The sequence below is a fragment of the Eriocheir sinensis genome, chromosome 30 (assembly GCF_024679095.1).
Source record: "Eriocheir sinensis breed Jianghai 21 chromosome 30, ASM2467909v1, whole genome shotgun sequence".
NCBI lineage: Eukaryota > Metazoa > Arthropoda > Malacostraca > Decapoda > Varunidae > Eriocheir > Eriocheir sinensis.
Genome location: NC_066538.1, coordinates 15,159,904 through 15,173,591, shown reverse-complemented (window position 1 = coordinate 15,173,591; position 13,688 = coordinate 15,159,904). Strand labels below are relative to the sequence as shown.

The 13,688-nt window shown below is 39.3% G+C and overlaps 1 protein-coding gene across 1 annotated transcript in view; it reads right to left on the bottom strand.

The window, feature by feature from the left end:
• The window catches only part of LOC127005337 (uncharacterized), a 32,685-nt gene extending 19,426 nt beyond the window's left edge, over window positions 1–13,259 (bottom strand). The window contains 4 exon segments of the mRNA XM_050874103.1: window positions 9,658–9,832; window positions 10,452–10,528; window positions 11,111–11,317; window positions 13,248–13,259. Of these exon segments, the coding sequence (XP_050730060.1) occupies window positions 9,658–9,832; window positions 10,452–10,528; window positions 11,111–11,317; window positions 13,248–13,259 (471 nt within the window).
• Window positions 13,260–13,688: the final 429 nt, after the last annotated feature.

Below are 13,688 nucleotides of genomic sequence, written 5' to 3'. Positions count from 1 at the left end.
TACTTCTGTTGATAGTCGGCTACATTTAATTTTTTTTTTTTTTTTTACAACAAAGGAGACAGCTCAAGGGCACACAAAAAAGGAAACAACAATAAAAAAGCCCGCTACTCGCTGCTCCTAAAAAGAATCCAAAGAGGTGGCCGAAAGAAAGGTCAATTTCGGGAGGAGAGGTGTCCTGATACCCTCCTCTTGAAAGAGTTCAAAACGTAGACAGGAGGAAATACAGATGAAGGAAGATTGTTCCAGAGTTTACCAGCGTGGGGGATGAAAGAGTGAAGATGCTGGTTAACTCGTGCGTAAGGGATTTGGACAGTAAAGAGATGAGCTTTAGTAGAAAGTCGTGTGCAGCGTGGCCGCGGGAGGGGGGGAGGCATGCAGTTAGCAAGTTCAGAAGAGCAGTCAGCGTGAAAATAACGATAGAAGATAGAAAGAGAGGCAACATGGCGGGGAAATTTAAGAGGTAGAAGACTATCAGTAAGTGGAGGAGAGCTGAAGAGACGAAAAGCCTTGGACTCCACTCTGTCCAAGAGAGCTGTGTGAGTGGAGCACCCCACACGTGAGATGCATACTCCATACGAGGGCGGACAAGGCCCTTGTATATGGATAGCAACTCTGCAGGAGAGATACTGAACGCCCAACCTCGAGGAAGCTGATTTAGTGAGAGAGGAGATGTGAAGTTTCCAGTTAAGATTTTGAGTTAAGGATAGACTGAGGATATTTAGTGTTGAAGAAGGTGACAGCTGAGTGTTGTTGAAGAATAGGGGATAGGTGTTTGGAAGATTGTGTCGAGTTGATAGGTGTAGAAATGGGGGTTTTGAGGCATTGAAGGACACAAGGTTCCTTTTACCCCTATCGGAAATGATAGTAAGGTCTGAGGTTAAGCGTTCTGCAGCCTCCAGCCTGGAGTCATGTAATTCCTGTTGAGAGGGTCTTCCGTTGAAAGAAGTTGAATAATGCAGAGTGGAGTCATCAGCCTATGAGTGGATAGGACAGTTTGTTATGGAAAAAGATCATTGATGAATAATAGGAAGAGAGTGGGTGATAGAACAGAGCCCTGTGGAACACCACTGTTGATAGGTTTAGGGGAAGAGAAGTGACCGTCTACCACGGCGGAGATAGAACGGCTGGAAAGGAAACTGGAGATAAAGGAACAGAGAGAGGGATAGAATCCGAAAGAGGGCACTTTAGAAAGCAAAGACTTGTGCCAGACTCTATCGAAGGCTTTCGATATGTCTAGCGCAACTGAAAAAGTTTCACCAAAACGGCTAAGAGAGGATGACCAAGAATCAGTTAAGAGAGCAAGAAGATCGCCAGTAGAACGCCCCTTACGGAACCCATACTGGCGATCAGATAGAAGGTTAGAAGTGGAAAGGTGCCTTTGAATCTTCCGGTTAAGGATTGATTCAAAAGCTTTAGATAGACAGGAAAGTAGAGCTATAGGGCGGTAGTTTGAGGGATTGGAACGGTCACTCTTCTTAGGCACAGGCTGTACAAAGGCATACTTCCAGCAGGAAGGAAAGGTAGATGTTGATAGGCAGAGACGAAAGAGTTTGACCAGGCAGGGTGTCAGCACGGAAGCACAGTTTTTTAAGGACAATAGGAGGCACTCCATCAGGTCCATAAGCCTTCTGAGAGTTGACGCCAGAGAGGGTATAGAAAACATCATTCTTAAGAATCTTAATAAGAGGCATGAAGGAGTCAGAGGGGGGATGAGTAGGAGGAATATGCCCAGCATCGTCCAGAGTGGAGTTGTTACAGAAAGTTTGAGTAAAGAGTTCAGCCTTAGAGATAGATGAGACGGCAGTGCTGCCGTCTGGGTTAAGAAGAGGCGGGAAAGAGGAAGAAGTGAAATTGGAGGAGATACGTTTGGCTAAGTGCCAGAAGTCTCGGGAAGAATTAGAGAAAGCTAAGTGTTGACAGTTGCTATGGATAAACGAGTTTTTGGTAAGTCGAAGAATAGATTTGGCACGATTCCGGGCGGAAATGTAAAGATTATGGTTAGCGGGAGCTCGAAGACTCTGGTACCTATTAAAAAAAATTATTTATTTATTTTACCGAGTCCCAGTTTGCGATATGCCTTTTCTTTCAATTTCTGCCTATTTTATTTACTTATCTATATGCAGTCCCAACTTGCACCATGTCTATTTTACTGTTTGGGGTGAGTATGTTTTTTTTTTTTTATTATCTATCTGACGTCGTGATTCCTACCATCGAACCCTTTGGCCTTATTTTTATCCCCGCGTCGGTCTGGGAGCGGCGGCGGCGCAGGTCAGGTTGTTAATGTCTCCTCCGCGGCGTGTTTGCGTGGCGGCGGAGGAGAGGCAGGAAGTGGGATTACCTGAGCTTACGGGGATATGGTGTGTGTGTGTGTGTGTGTGTGTGTGTGTGTGTGTGTGTGTGTGTTTGTGTTTCTCATTGTTTTCTTGGTAGTATAGAGAGAAGTTAGGTTAGGTTAGGTTAGGTTAGGTTAGGTTAGATTAGGGAAAGCAAGGTAAGGAAAGGTTATTAAAATGAGAAGATGTTAGAGAGAAAGAGAGGTTAGGGAAGGAGAGGTAAGGAAAGGTTTTGAGAATGAGGTTAGAGTGAGGTTAGGTTAGTGAGCGGGAGGTAAGAAGAGGTTGAGAATGAGGAGAGGTTAGTGAGGTTAGGTTAGTGAAAACGAGGTAAGAAGAGAGTATAGAAAAGATCAGAGGTTAGAGAGAGGTGAGGTTAGCAAAAGAGAGTTAGGTAAAGGTTATAAGGATTAAGAAAGGTCAGTGAGGAGGTTAAGTTGGAAAAAGGAAGGTAAGGAGAGGTTATGAGGTTGAGACAGCTTGATTAAGAGGTTAGATTAAGGGTTATGAGGATTAGAGATTGATAAGGAGATTAGGTTAGCAAAAGGGAGTTATAAAAAAGAATTATAAGAATGAGGAGAGGTTATTGAGGAAGGTAAGTTAGCAAAAGGAAGGTAAGGAGAGGTTGTGATGATGAGATAGCTTGATTAAGAGGTTAGATTAAGGGTTATGAGGATTAGAGGCTGATAGAGAGGTTAGGTCAGCAAAAGGGAGATAAAAAAAAGATTATAAGAATGAGGAGAGATTGTTGAGGAGGGTAAGTTAGGAAAAGCGAGGTAAGGAGAGGTTATGATGACGAGAGAGGATGATTAAGAGGTTAGATTATGAGTTATGATATAAGGAGGTTAGGTTAGCGAAACGGAAAATAAAAAAAAGATTATAAGAATGAGGAGAGGTTGTTGTGGAGGGTAAGTTAGTAAAAGAGGGTTAAGGAGAAGTTGTGATGATGAGGGAGCTTGATATAGAGGTTAGATTAAGAGTTATGAGGATTAGACGTTAATAAGGAGGTTAGGTTAGCGAAAGTGAGGTAAAAAAAAGATTATAAGAATGAGGAGAGGTTGTTGAGGAGGGTAAGTTAGGAAAAGCGAGGTAAGGAGAGATTATGAGGATGAGAGAGAACGATTAAGAGGTTAGATTAAGAGTTATGAGGATTAGACGTTAATAAGGAGGTCAGGTTAACGAAAGTGAAGTAAAAAAAAAGATTATAAGAATGAGGAGAGGTTGTTGAGGAGGGTAAGTTAGCAAAAGCAAGGTAAGGAGAGGTTATGATGATGAGGGAGCTTGATTAAGAGGTTAGATTAAGAGTTATGAGGATTAGAGGTTGATAAGGAGGTTAGGTTAGCGAAACGGAAATTAAAAAAAGATTATAAAAATGAGGAGAGGTTGTTGAGGAGGGTAAGTTAGGAAAAGCGAGGTAAGGAGAGGTTATGAGGATGAGAGAGGATGATTAAGAGGTTAGATTAAAAGTTATCAGGATTAAAGTTTGATAAGGAGGTAAGGTTAGCAAAAGGAGATAAAAAAAAAGATTATAAGAACGAGGAGAGGTTGCTGAGGAGGGCAAGTTAGCAAAAGGAAGGTAAGGAGAGGTTATGAGGATGAGAAACCTTGATTAAGAGGTTAGATTAAGAGTTATGAGGATTAGACGTTAATAAGGAGGTTAGGTTAGCGAAAGGGAGGTAAGTAAAGGCTAGATTGGTGATTGAGGCAGCGGTGAAGGGAGGTTGCGAAGGGGGATGATGGATGGCTTATACGTAGAAATGGGCGAGGTGAGGGAAGGGGAACCACGAAGGGAAGGGTGAAAGTACTCAAGAGAAAGGGGGTACTGTAATGAGGGCGTTGAGTAATGATGTAATGAGTAATGGGGAGTAGCAGGAAGTGGTTAATGAGTCTTGAGGAATAAAAAGTAAGAATTGAACGTCGATGAGTTAGAAGTGAAGGAAGGCGAGACGTGAAGATAAAAAGGAGTGAAACCGTGGAAAGATTATTGTTGTAAGTTAATAAGAAAATGACATAGAATAGTTTGTTAGTGTTAGTTAGTTAAAGAGTGGGAAGATTATTGTTGTAAGTTAATAAGAAAATGACATAGAATAGTTTGTTAGTGTTAGTTAGTTAAAGAGTGGGAAGATTATTGTTTTAAGTTAATAAGAAAATGACATGGAATAGTTTGTTAGTGTTAGTTAGTTAAAGAGTGGAAAGATTATTGTTGTAAGTTAATAAGAAAATGACATAGAATAGTTTGTTAGTGTTAGTTAGTTAAAGAGTGGGAAGATTATTGTTTTAAGTTAATAAGAAAATGACATAGAATAGTTTGTTAGTGTTAGTTAGTTAAAGAGTGGGAAGATTATTGTTTTAAGTTAAGAATAAAATGTCAAAGTAGAGTTAGTGTTAGTGTTAGGTAAAGTGCGGAAATAATACTGTTTTAAGTAAGAATAAATATATATAGTGTTAGCGTTAGTTGGTAAGTTAGTGAAAGTGTGGAAAGAGTATTGTTTTTAGTTAAGAATAAAATGACATTGTATAGTTAGTTAGATAGTTAGATAGTTAGTTAAAAGGTGGAAAGAGTATTGTTTTTAGTTAAGAATAAAATGACATTGTATAGTTAGTGATAGTTAGTTAGTTAGTTAGTTAGATAGTTAGTTAAAATCTGGAAAGAATACTGTTTTAAGTTAGGAGTAAAATGATAGAGATAAAGGAGAAAAAGTGTGGATAGATTATTGTTTTAAAGTAGGAATAAAATGATGGAAAGTGTTGCGTGAGGAATATGATGCGAGAATGTGGAAAAGAAAGGAAATGTGGCATGAACGTACAAGACAAGGAAGGTAATGATGAACCGTGAACGTCGACGAATAAATGATAGAAGAATAAATGGTAGAAAAATAAATGAAATAAAGATAAATGAAATGAAAATGAATGAAATAGAAGTAAAATAAACAAATAATTATAGAAGAATAATAAATGGTAGAAAAATAAATGAAATAAAGATAAATGAAATGAAAATGAATGAAATAGAAGTAAAATAAACAAATAATTATAGAAAAAATTAATGCTAGAAAAAATAAATGGTAAAAAAATAAATGAAATAAAGATAAATGAAATGAAAATGAATGAAATAGAAGTAAAATTAAAGAAAATAATTATAGAAAAAATTAATGCTAGAAAAAAATAAATGATAGAAAATAATGAATGAAATAAAAATGAAATAAATAAATGAAATAAGAAAAATAAATGAAATAAGAAATCATGAAATAGAAAAAAATGAATTATAAAAAGAACTAAACAATAGAAAAAAAAATATATGAAATCAAAAGGGAAATGAAAAACGAAAAAAATAAATAGAAAATAAATAAATGACCAAAAAAAGAAAAAAAATGCTGCCTGAGGAAACTTACGCAAGAAAATGGAAAAAAAAATAATGTGTCATATGCAAGGAGGACAAAGAAAATTATGCGCCACGAACCTCAACGAAGGAATAGTGGAGACAAAGGAGTCGCAGAACGGATATTAGAGAGAATAAAATATATCTAAATAAAAACAGTTGATTCCATAATGGCCGGCAGCATGATGGCGTAGTGGCCGGGGGTTGATTTTGTTGTTGTTATTGTTGTTGTTGTTGTTGTTGTTGTTTTTGTTGTTGTTGTTGTTGTTTTTGTTTTTATTTGTTATTTTTATTGTTATTTTCATTGTTATTTTTATTGTTATTTGTTATTGTTATTGTTATTCTCATTGTTATTTTCATTGTTATTTGCATTGTTATTTTTATTGTTATTTGTTATTGTTATTGTCATTGTTATTTTTATTGTTATTTTTATTGTTATTTTTTTGTTATTTTCATTGTCATTTTTATTGTCATTTTTATTGTTATTTGTTATTGTTATTTTCATTGTTATTTTCATTTTTATTTTCATTGTTATTTTTATTGTTATTTGTTATTGTTATTGTTATTTTCATTGTTATTTTCATTGTTATTTTTATTGTTATTTGTTATTTGTTATTGTTATTGATATTTTCATTGTTATTTGTTATTGTTATTGTTATTTTCATTGTTATTTTCATTGTTATTTTTATTGTTATTTTTATTGTTATTTTGTTATTTTTTTGTTATTTTCATTGTCATTTTTATTGTCATTTTATTATTATTTTTTATTATTTATTATTTATTTATTTTATTTCATTATTTCATTATTTTATTGTTATTTTTATTGTTATTTTTTTGTTATTTTCATTGTCATTTTTATTGTCATTTATATTGTTATTTCTATTGTTATATGTTATTGTTATTTTCATTGTTATTTTTATTATTTTTATTGTTATTGTTATTTGTTATTGTTATTGTTATTTTCATTGTTATTTTCATTGTTATTTTCATTGTTATTTTTATTGTTATTTTTATTTTTATTTGTTATTGTTATTTGTTATTGTTATTGTTATTTTCATTGTTATTTTCATTGTTATTTTTATTGTTATTTGTTATTGTTATTTTCATTGTTATTTTCATTGTTATTTTTATTGTTATTTTTATTGTTATTTGTTATTGTTATTTGTTGTTGTTGTTGTTGTTGTGAAATGACGTACAATTCACCATTTTACTGCATTTTACTCCCTCTTATCGTTAGTTTGTCGAAAGGAAGACAGTACGGCCGAGAGATGGGCTTCAGGTCGAGTTAGCAATGGTTTGGTTATGCGGTGAGAAAAGAAGAGAAGAAGCTCAGCTGGAGTTCGCATTGGTTTGGTCATTGCCTGAGGAAAGAAGAGAAGAAGACTAAGAAAAGAGTCTAGAGAGAAGCAATTAATGAAAGACTATCAATGGAGTATAGAAACTGTTGAAGAAAGAATATCGAAGAGAACACAGGGGGTAGGAGAGATGGACTTCACTGGAGTTGCCAAGAAAGAGAGGAACAGAGGAAGATGCAGAGGACAGGAGCAATTGTAGAAGACTCGTAAAAGTGTCGACCTGTGGCTTTAGGGAGACGCCGCAAGGGAGAAGTTGAGCGTTACTTTCCCGGCCCTGGACACGACCCCTGAGCTGTTTTAAGGGAGAGAGGAAGGGATAACACAGAAGGGAAGGTGTGAGATGAAAGGGTAACACGAAAGGAACAGGGTGAGGAGACAGGGTGAGGGGATATGAGGGAAGGTTCTGACAGGGAGGTGGAAGTTGAGAGTAAGGTATGCATAGTGAAGGGTGTAGAGGGGAAGGATTGAGCCAGAAATGAAATGAAAGAAGGGAAATGGTAAAGGAAGAAGGAATAGAGAAAGTGAGGTAGTGAAGCTTATGACCAAGATAGTAAATGGGTGACGAAAAGAGAGAGGGAGGGGAGAGGATGAGGGAATAAGGGGAGGAAATACGAGGAAAGGTTACAAGAGGAAGGAGGGAGATGATAGTGAGAGAAATTATGAGGGGTTAAGAGGGTGAGTGAAATAAGGTTATGAGTGAGGAAAAGGGGAGTAAGAATGAGGGTAAAAGGTACGGCGATGAGGTTATAAGAGGAAGGAGGAAGATGATAGTGAGAGAAGTTATGAAGGGTTAAGAAGGTGAGTTAAAGAAGGTTATGAGTAAGGAAAAGAGAGAGTAAGAATGATGATTAAAGGTAAGGGGATGAAGTTTTAAGTGGAAGGAGGGAGATGATAATGAGGGAAGTTATAAGGGGTTAAGAGGGTGAGTGAAGGAAGGTTATGAGTGAGGAAAAGGGGAGTAAGAATTATTGTAAAAGGTACCGGGATGAGGTTATAAGAGAAAGGAGGAAGATGATAATGAGATAAGTTATAAGAGGTTAAGAAGGTGAGTGAAGGAAGGTTATGAATGAGGAAAGGGAGTTAGAATGAGGGTAAAAGGTAAGGGGATGAGGCGAGTGAGTGTAAGGAAAGTTTCAAAGAGGAGTGAGAGTGAAAGGAGAGTGAGGGTTTAAAAAGATGAAGTGGGGGCTGTATTTTTTTATAGTAAAGTAGGAAATTCAAGGGCAAAAAAAAAAAAAAAAAAATAGCCGGCTAGGACAAAAACAAAAACAAAACAAAACAAAACAAAACAAGCCCGCCAGGATAAGACAAAAAAAAAGCAAAATGGGATAGAAAATAACAAACAAAAGAGTCCGCTGAGGTAGTTATGAGCTACAAGGGAGGAGAACAAGAGTGAAGGGAGTCAGCTAAGGGGAAGGTGAATTATCTGAAGGTATAGTGGAATGGACCGCTTCGTAAAGGTGAGTTAATTAGGGACAGAATGAGGTAATTAACGAACAGGTGAAGGTGAGTGTGGGGGGCTTATGTGTGTGTGTGTGTGTGTGTGTGTGTGTGTGTGTGTGTGTGTGTGTGTGTTGGTGGCAAAGGAAGCGTGAGGGGAAAGTTTCATTGTCGCCACATAACTTTTTTTTCATGGACTCAGTTTTTGTTATAGTGTTCATTTTTCTGCATGTTTTTGTTCCCGTTTTATATACTGCTGTTCTTTTTCTTTCATCGTATTTTCCTCTCCTAATTTCTCCCTTTGGAACATGTAGCAGACGAGATGTACCGTAGTGGACGCCGTATCCGAAGTTATTTGAGACGAAGATGGACTGGAAGTTGTCGAGGGAACCAGTAATGATAATAGTTGGTCATGGAAGAAGAGGAGAGGAAAGGGAAGATAGCCGATGATACACAATACCACATTTTCTTTCACGTTTCACCGATGGGTGGGGTGGACTTATTTGGTGGGGCCTTGTTTTCGATCCTTGTCCCTTATTTTTTTTTTTCAACAAAGGAGACAGCTCAAGGGCACAAAAAAGGAAACAATGATAAAAAAAAGCCCGCTACTCGCTCCTCCTAAAAAAAAATAATCAAAAGAGGTGGCCGAAAGAGAGGTCAATTTATGGCGTTGGCAAGTGTTTATAGTGGCGCTACCTTGCTAGGCTTATTCTGTCCCCCGGGAGCTCATCTTTGGTCCTTATTTTAGAGTGAATCTAGAGTTTAGGCAAATGGGCGGTCCTCAGGGTCTTCAGGACAGCATGTGGGTAATCTTAGGCCACTCGGCGATGACTGAATAATTGCCAGATTGTTTGTAGCGCAGGGCGGGACACGAACCTGCGACCTCCTTGTCTAGGCCCCGGCACGCTTACCACTTAGCCACCGCCTTCCCATAGAGATATAAGATAAGATAATACATAAGAGTAAACCCCGCCATCTGATAATAGAAGGAAAGAGGCAGAAGGTAGAGTAAGGGGTTCAAGTCGTGGCTACAATCCGTCTCCTGAGGTTGTATAGCGTGACGGGAACAGACAGAACAGGTGAAGGGACAGACGATACAGCAATAAGGCAGCAGGGTAAATACAGGTAGGGATGACCAGGCAGCGAGTCTTACCTTGAACTCGTTGTATCTGCACGGGTCGGAGCACACGGAGATCGGGGGTTGGCTGTCCAGGGTGTTAAACTCGACCAGCGTGTGATTGATATCCAGCGTCCCGTTGTCCCACATGCCGACCAACACGTACTCGTAACTCCCGTCCGCGCGGAGCTGGTAGTTCATAATGTTGTACCTGGCGTAAAAGAGAGAAGGGGAGTAGAAGAAAAGGTATGGAAAGGGAAGGAGGGAGAAAGGGGAAGGAGAGGGAGAAAGAGGAACAGATTAACGGAGGAAAGAAGTGAGGAAAAGGTAATTGGGTAAGAGAGAAGATAAGAAAGAAGGGGAAGAGAAGAACGTAAAATAAAGGAAGGGAAGGAAAGGGAAAAAAATGGAATAGTGATTTTATTTTTAGTATTATGTGTGATGATATGTCTGTGTGTCTGTCTGTGTGTCTGTTTTAATCCTCAATTTGTCTTTGTTCTCTCTCTCTCTCTCTCTCTCTCTCTCTCTTTATTTATATATTGATCTATTTTTGTTTTTCCCTTTCACACACACACACACACACACACACACACACACACACACACACACACACACACACACACACACACACACACACACTTATACACCCCCCACACACTCCCCCTCCCCCCTCTCCCACTCCTCTCCCCCAATATGAGGAAGTGAATATGAGCAGGAGAAAATGAGCAGGTGAAGGTGAGCAAGTGAAGGTGAGCAGGTGAAAGTGAGGAGGTGAAAGTGAGCAGGTGAAAGTGAGCAGGTAAGGGGAGGGGCGTTCAGCAGGCACTCACCTTCCCGGGGGGTCGCCCCTGGAGTCGAAGGTGACCGTCTCGTCGTGGTAGGAGAAGGTGACGTTCATGAGGTAGTCCTGGAACGTGAGGGTGAGGGAACGTGAGTGTGTTGGAGGGGTGGGGAATTTGTGTGTGGGGGGGGGGGGGGGGAGTCCTATCAATTAACTGTTCTCTCAGTCTGTAAAACTATGTTCCTGTCAATATCCTGGTCTGTCTATTTCTACCTGTCTTATTTGTCTGTGATTGCTCGTCTGCCTATCTTCCTGTCTACTTGTGTCTGAGTCTTGTCGAGCCACCCTACCTGTCTGTCTGTCAACCTCTCTACCTGTCCGCCTGTTTGTATATCTGAGTCAGTGTTAAACCACCCTACCTCTCTTTCTGTCTTCCTGTCTGTCTATCTTCTGTTTGCCTGTCTAAATGTCTGCATCTGTTTCCCTGAGTCAGCGTCAAGCCTCCCTACCTGTCTGTCTATCAACCTATCCTCCTGTTTGTGTATCTGAGTCAGTGTCAACCCACCCTACCTCTCTTTCTGTCTTCTTGTCTGTCTGTCTTCTGTCTGCCTGTCCAAATGTATGCGTCTGTTTCCCTGAGTCAGCGTCAAGCCTCCCTACCTGTCTGTCTATCAACCTATCCCCCTGTCCACCTGTCTCTTTACCCACCATGTATAGCGAGCCGTTGATGGGCAGCATGGCCTTGCACAGCCCTTGGCCCGGCCGGCACAGCGCCCTCTGCATGTTGTGAAGCCCCCAAGCCATCGTGTAGATCGCCTTCATCACAAACGCCATCTTCGTGTCCTGTTTGTAGTCTTTCCGAAGAGTCTCCGTGTCTGCAAGGAAGAAGGAGGAGGCGTGAATTGAGGAGAGAGACTAGGAGGGAAGGGGGAGGCGTGAAGCGGGGAGGGAAGGGGAAGGCGAGAGGCGGGAGGGAGGGGGAGAGTCAGGGCTGGATTGGGTCTAAATTGGATTGTGGGAATTAACTAGGCGGAGCAAGATAAGGAGAAAAGGTTGGGTGGGCTGGGCGGGGGAGGTGATCTGGGCGGCGTGGGGTGGGATGGGATAGGGTGGGAATGGTCAGGGGGCAATGGGGTGTGAATTGAAGAGTGGGAATGGACTAGGCGGAAACAGAAAGAATGGGAAGGAACGGAGAAGAAGAAAGAAAGAAAGGGAATGAAAGGGGACAGGAAAAGAAAGAATGGGGTTGGAACGGGAATGGAAAAAGATAGAATGGGGATATACGGGAACGGAAGAAGAAATGGGAGGTATGAACAGGAACGTGAAAAGAGAGAACGTGGATGGAGAGAGAACGAAAGAAAGACTAAGATAAGGAAGGCAGTGATGGTTGATGGAAGAGAAGATAAGGCGAAGGAGAAGCGAGGAAAGGGGAAGAGGAAAGAGAGGAAAGGGGCAGAAAAAAAGAAAGAAAGAAAAAAGAAAGAAAACGAATGGAAATTAAAAGAATAGAAAGAAGAGAAATGGAAAGAAAGACAGAAAGAAAGAAAGATTGGAATGAGAGAAAAAAAAGAAAAAAAGAATGGAAAGAAGAGAAATGGAAAGACAGACAGAAAAAAAGAAAGAAAGAAAGAAAGATTGGAATGAAAGAAAAAAAAGAAAAAAAGAATGGAAAGAAGAGAAATGGAAAGACAGACAGAAAAAAAAAGAAAGACAGAAAGAAAGAAAGAATGAAATGAAAGAAAACAAAACGAAAAAAAAACAAGTGGAAATGGAAAGAATGGAAAGAAAGACAGAACTGAAAAAAAAGAAAGGAAAAAAGAAAGAAAATGGAAATAGGCAAAAACAAAAGAAAGACAAGGGAAGATAAGGCAGTAAGTGTTAGTGGGAAGGAGGATAAGGAAAAGGAGGAGGATCGAGGAAAAGGGACAAGAAAGGGGTGTTAAGAAGGGAGAGGCTGACCCTTAGAATGCCCCAATTAGTCTGGAGGAGGAGGAGGAGGACGAGGAGGAGGAGGACGAGGAGGAGGAGGACGAGGAGGAGGAGGAGGAGGAGGAGGAGGAGGAGGAGGAGGAGGGAGAATGGGATAAGGAATACAAGGAGAAAAGAAACTGATTGAAGGAAAATGTGAAGAAACGAAGGAAAAAGGAAAGGAAGGAAAGGAAATAAAGAGGGAATTAGGACGCGAAGGAAAAGGAAATAAGGAAAAGAAGGAAGAAGAAATAAGGGAGGAAAAAGGGAAGGAAGGAAAGGAAATAATGAAGGAATAAGGAAATAAGGAAGGAAAAAGGAAATTAAGGGAAGAAAATAAAGAAGAAATAAGGACGCGAAGGAAAGGAATTAGGAAACGAAGGAAAAGGAAATAAGGAAAAGAAGGAAGAAGAAATAAGGGAAGAAAAATGAAAGGAAGGAAAGGAAATAATGAAGGAGTAAGGAAAACGAAGGAAAGGAATTAGGAAACTAAGGAAAAGAAGAAAAAGGAAATAGGGAAACGAAGAAAAACGGATAAGGAAGCGAAAGAAAAGGAAATAAGGAAGTGAAGGAAAAAAAACTGATCGAGGAAAAGTGTGAAAAAGCGAAGGAAAAAGAAAATGAAACTGACAGAAACGAAGGAATAAGAATTGGGAACAGCGATTAGCGGGCCTTTTTTTTTTTTTTTTTTGTGCCCTTGAGCTGCCTCCTTTGTTGTAAAAAAAAAATGAAGAAAAAGACAGTAACTAAAATAAAGATCAAGAAATAGGAAAACTGATTAAAGAAAAGTGTGTGGAAAATATCTGAAGGAAAAAAAGAGAGATTGCTGACCATTGCATATATGAACTTCGATTATATACGGTAACAATATCAACACCACACCAACCATACTTCACTGTTAACTTAGGCCAAGGAAGTCTTATTTTAACCAAGCACCCACCACCACCACCACCGCCACTACCACCACCACCACCAACACCAACAACACCAACAACAACTACAACTACAACCTCATTATCGATAAGAAAGTAATGATAGAAAGAATTGAATATGAAAGATAGTGAATGATTGAAAGGAAATGAAGCAAGTAAAACAATAACATCATCACCATCACCATCACCACCAACAACAACAACTACAACCCCATTATCGATAAGAAAGTAATGATAGAAAGAATTGAATATGAAAGATAGTGAATGATTGAAAGGAAATGAAGCAAGTAAAACAATAACATAGCCACCACCATCACCATCACCATCATCACCACCACCACCACCACAGGACCACTTAAGCAATGATAGGACACAGTACAGGGGGC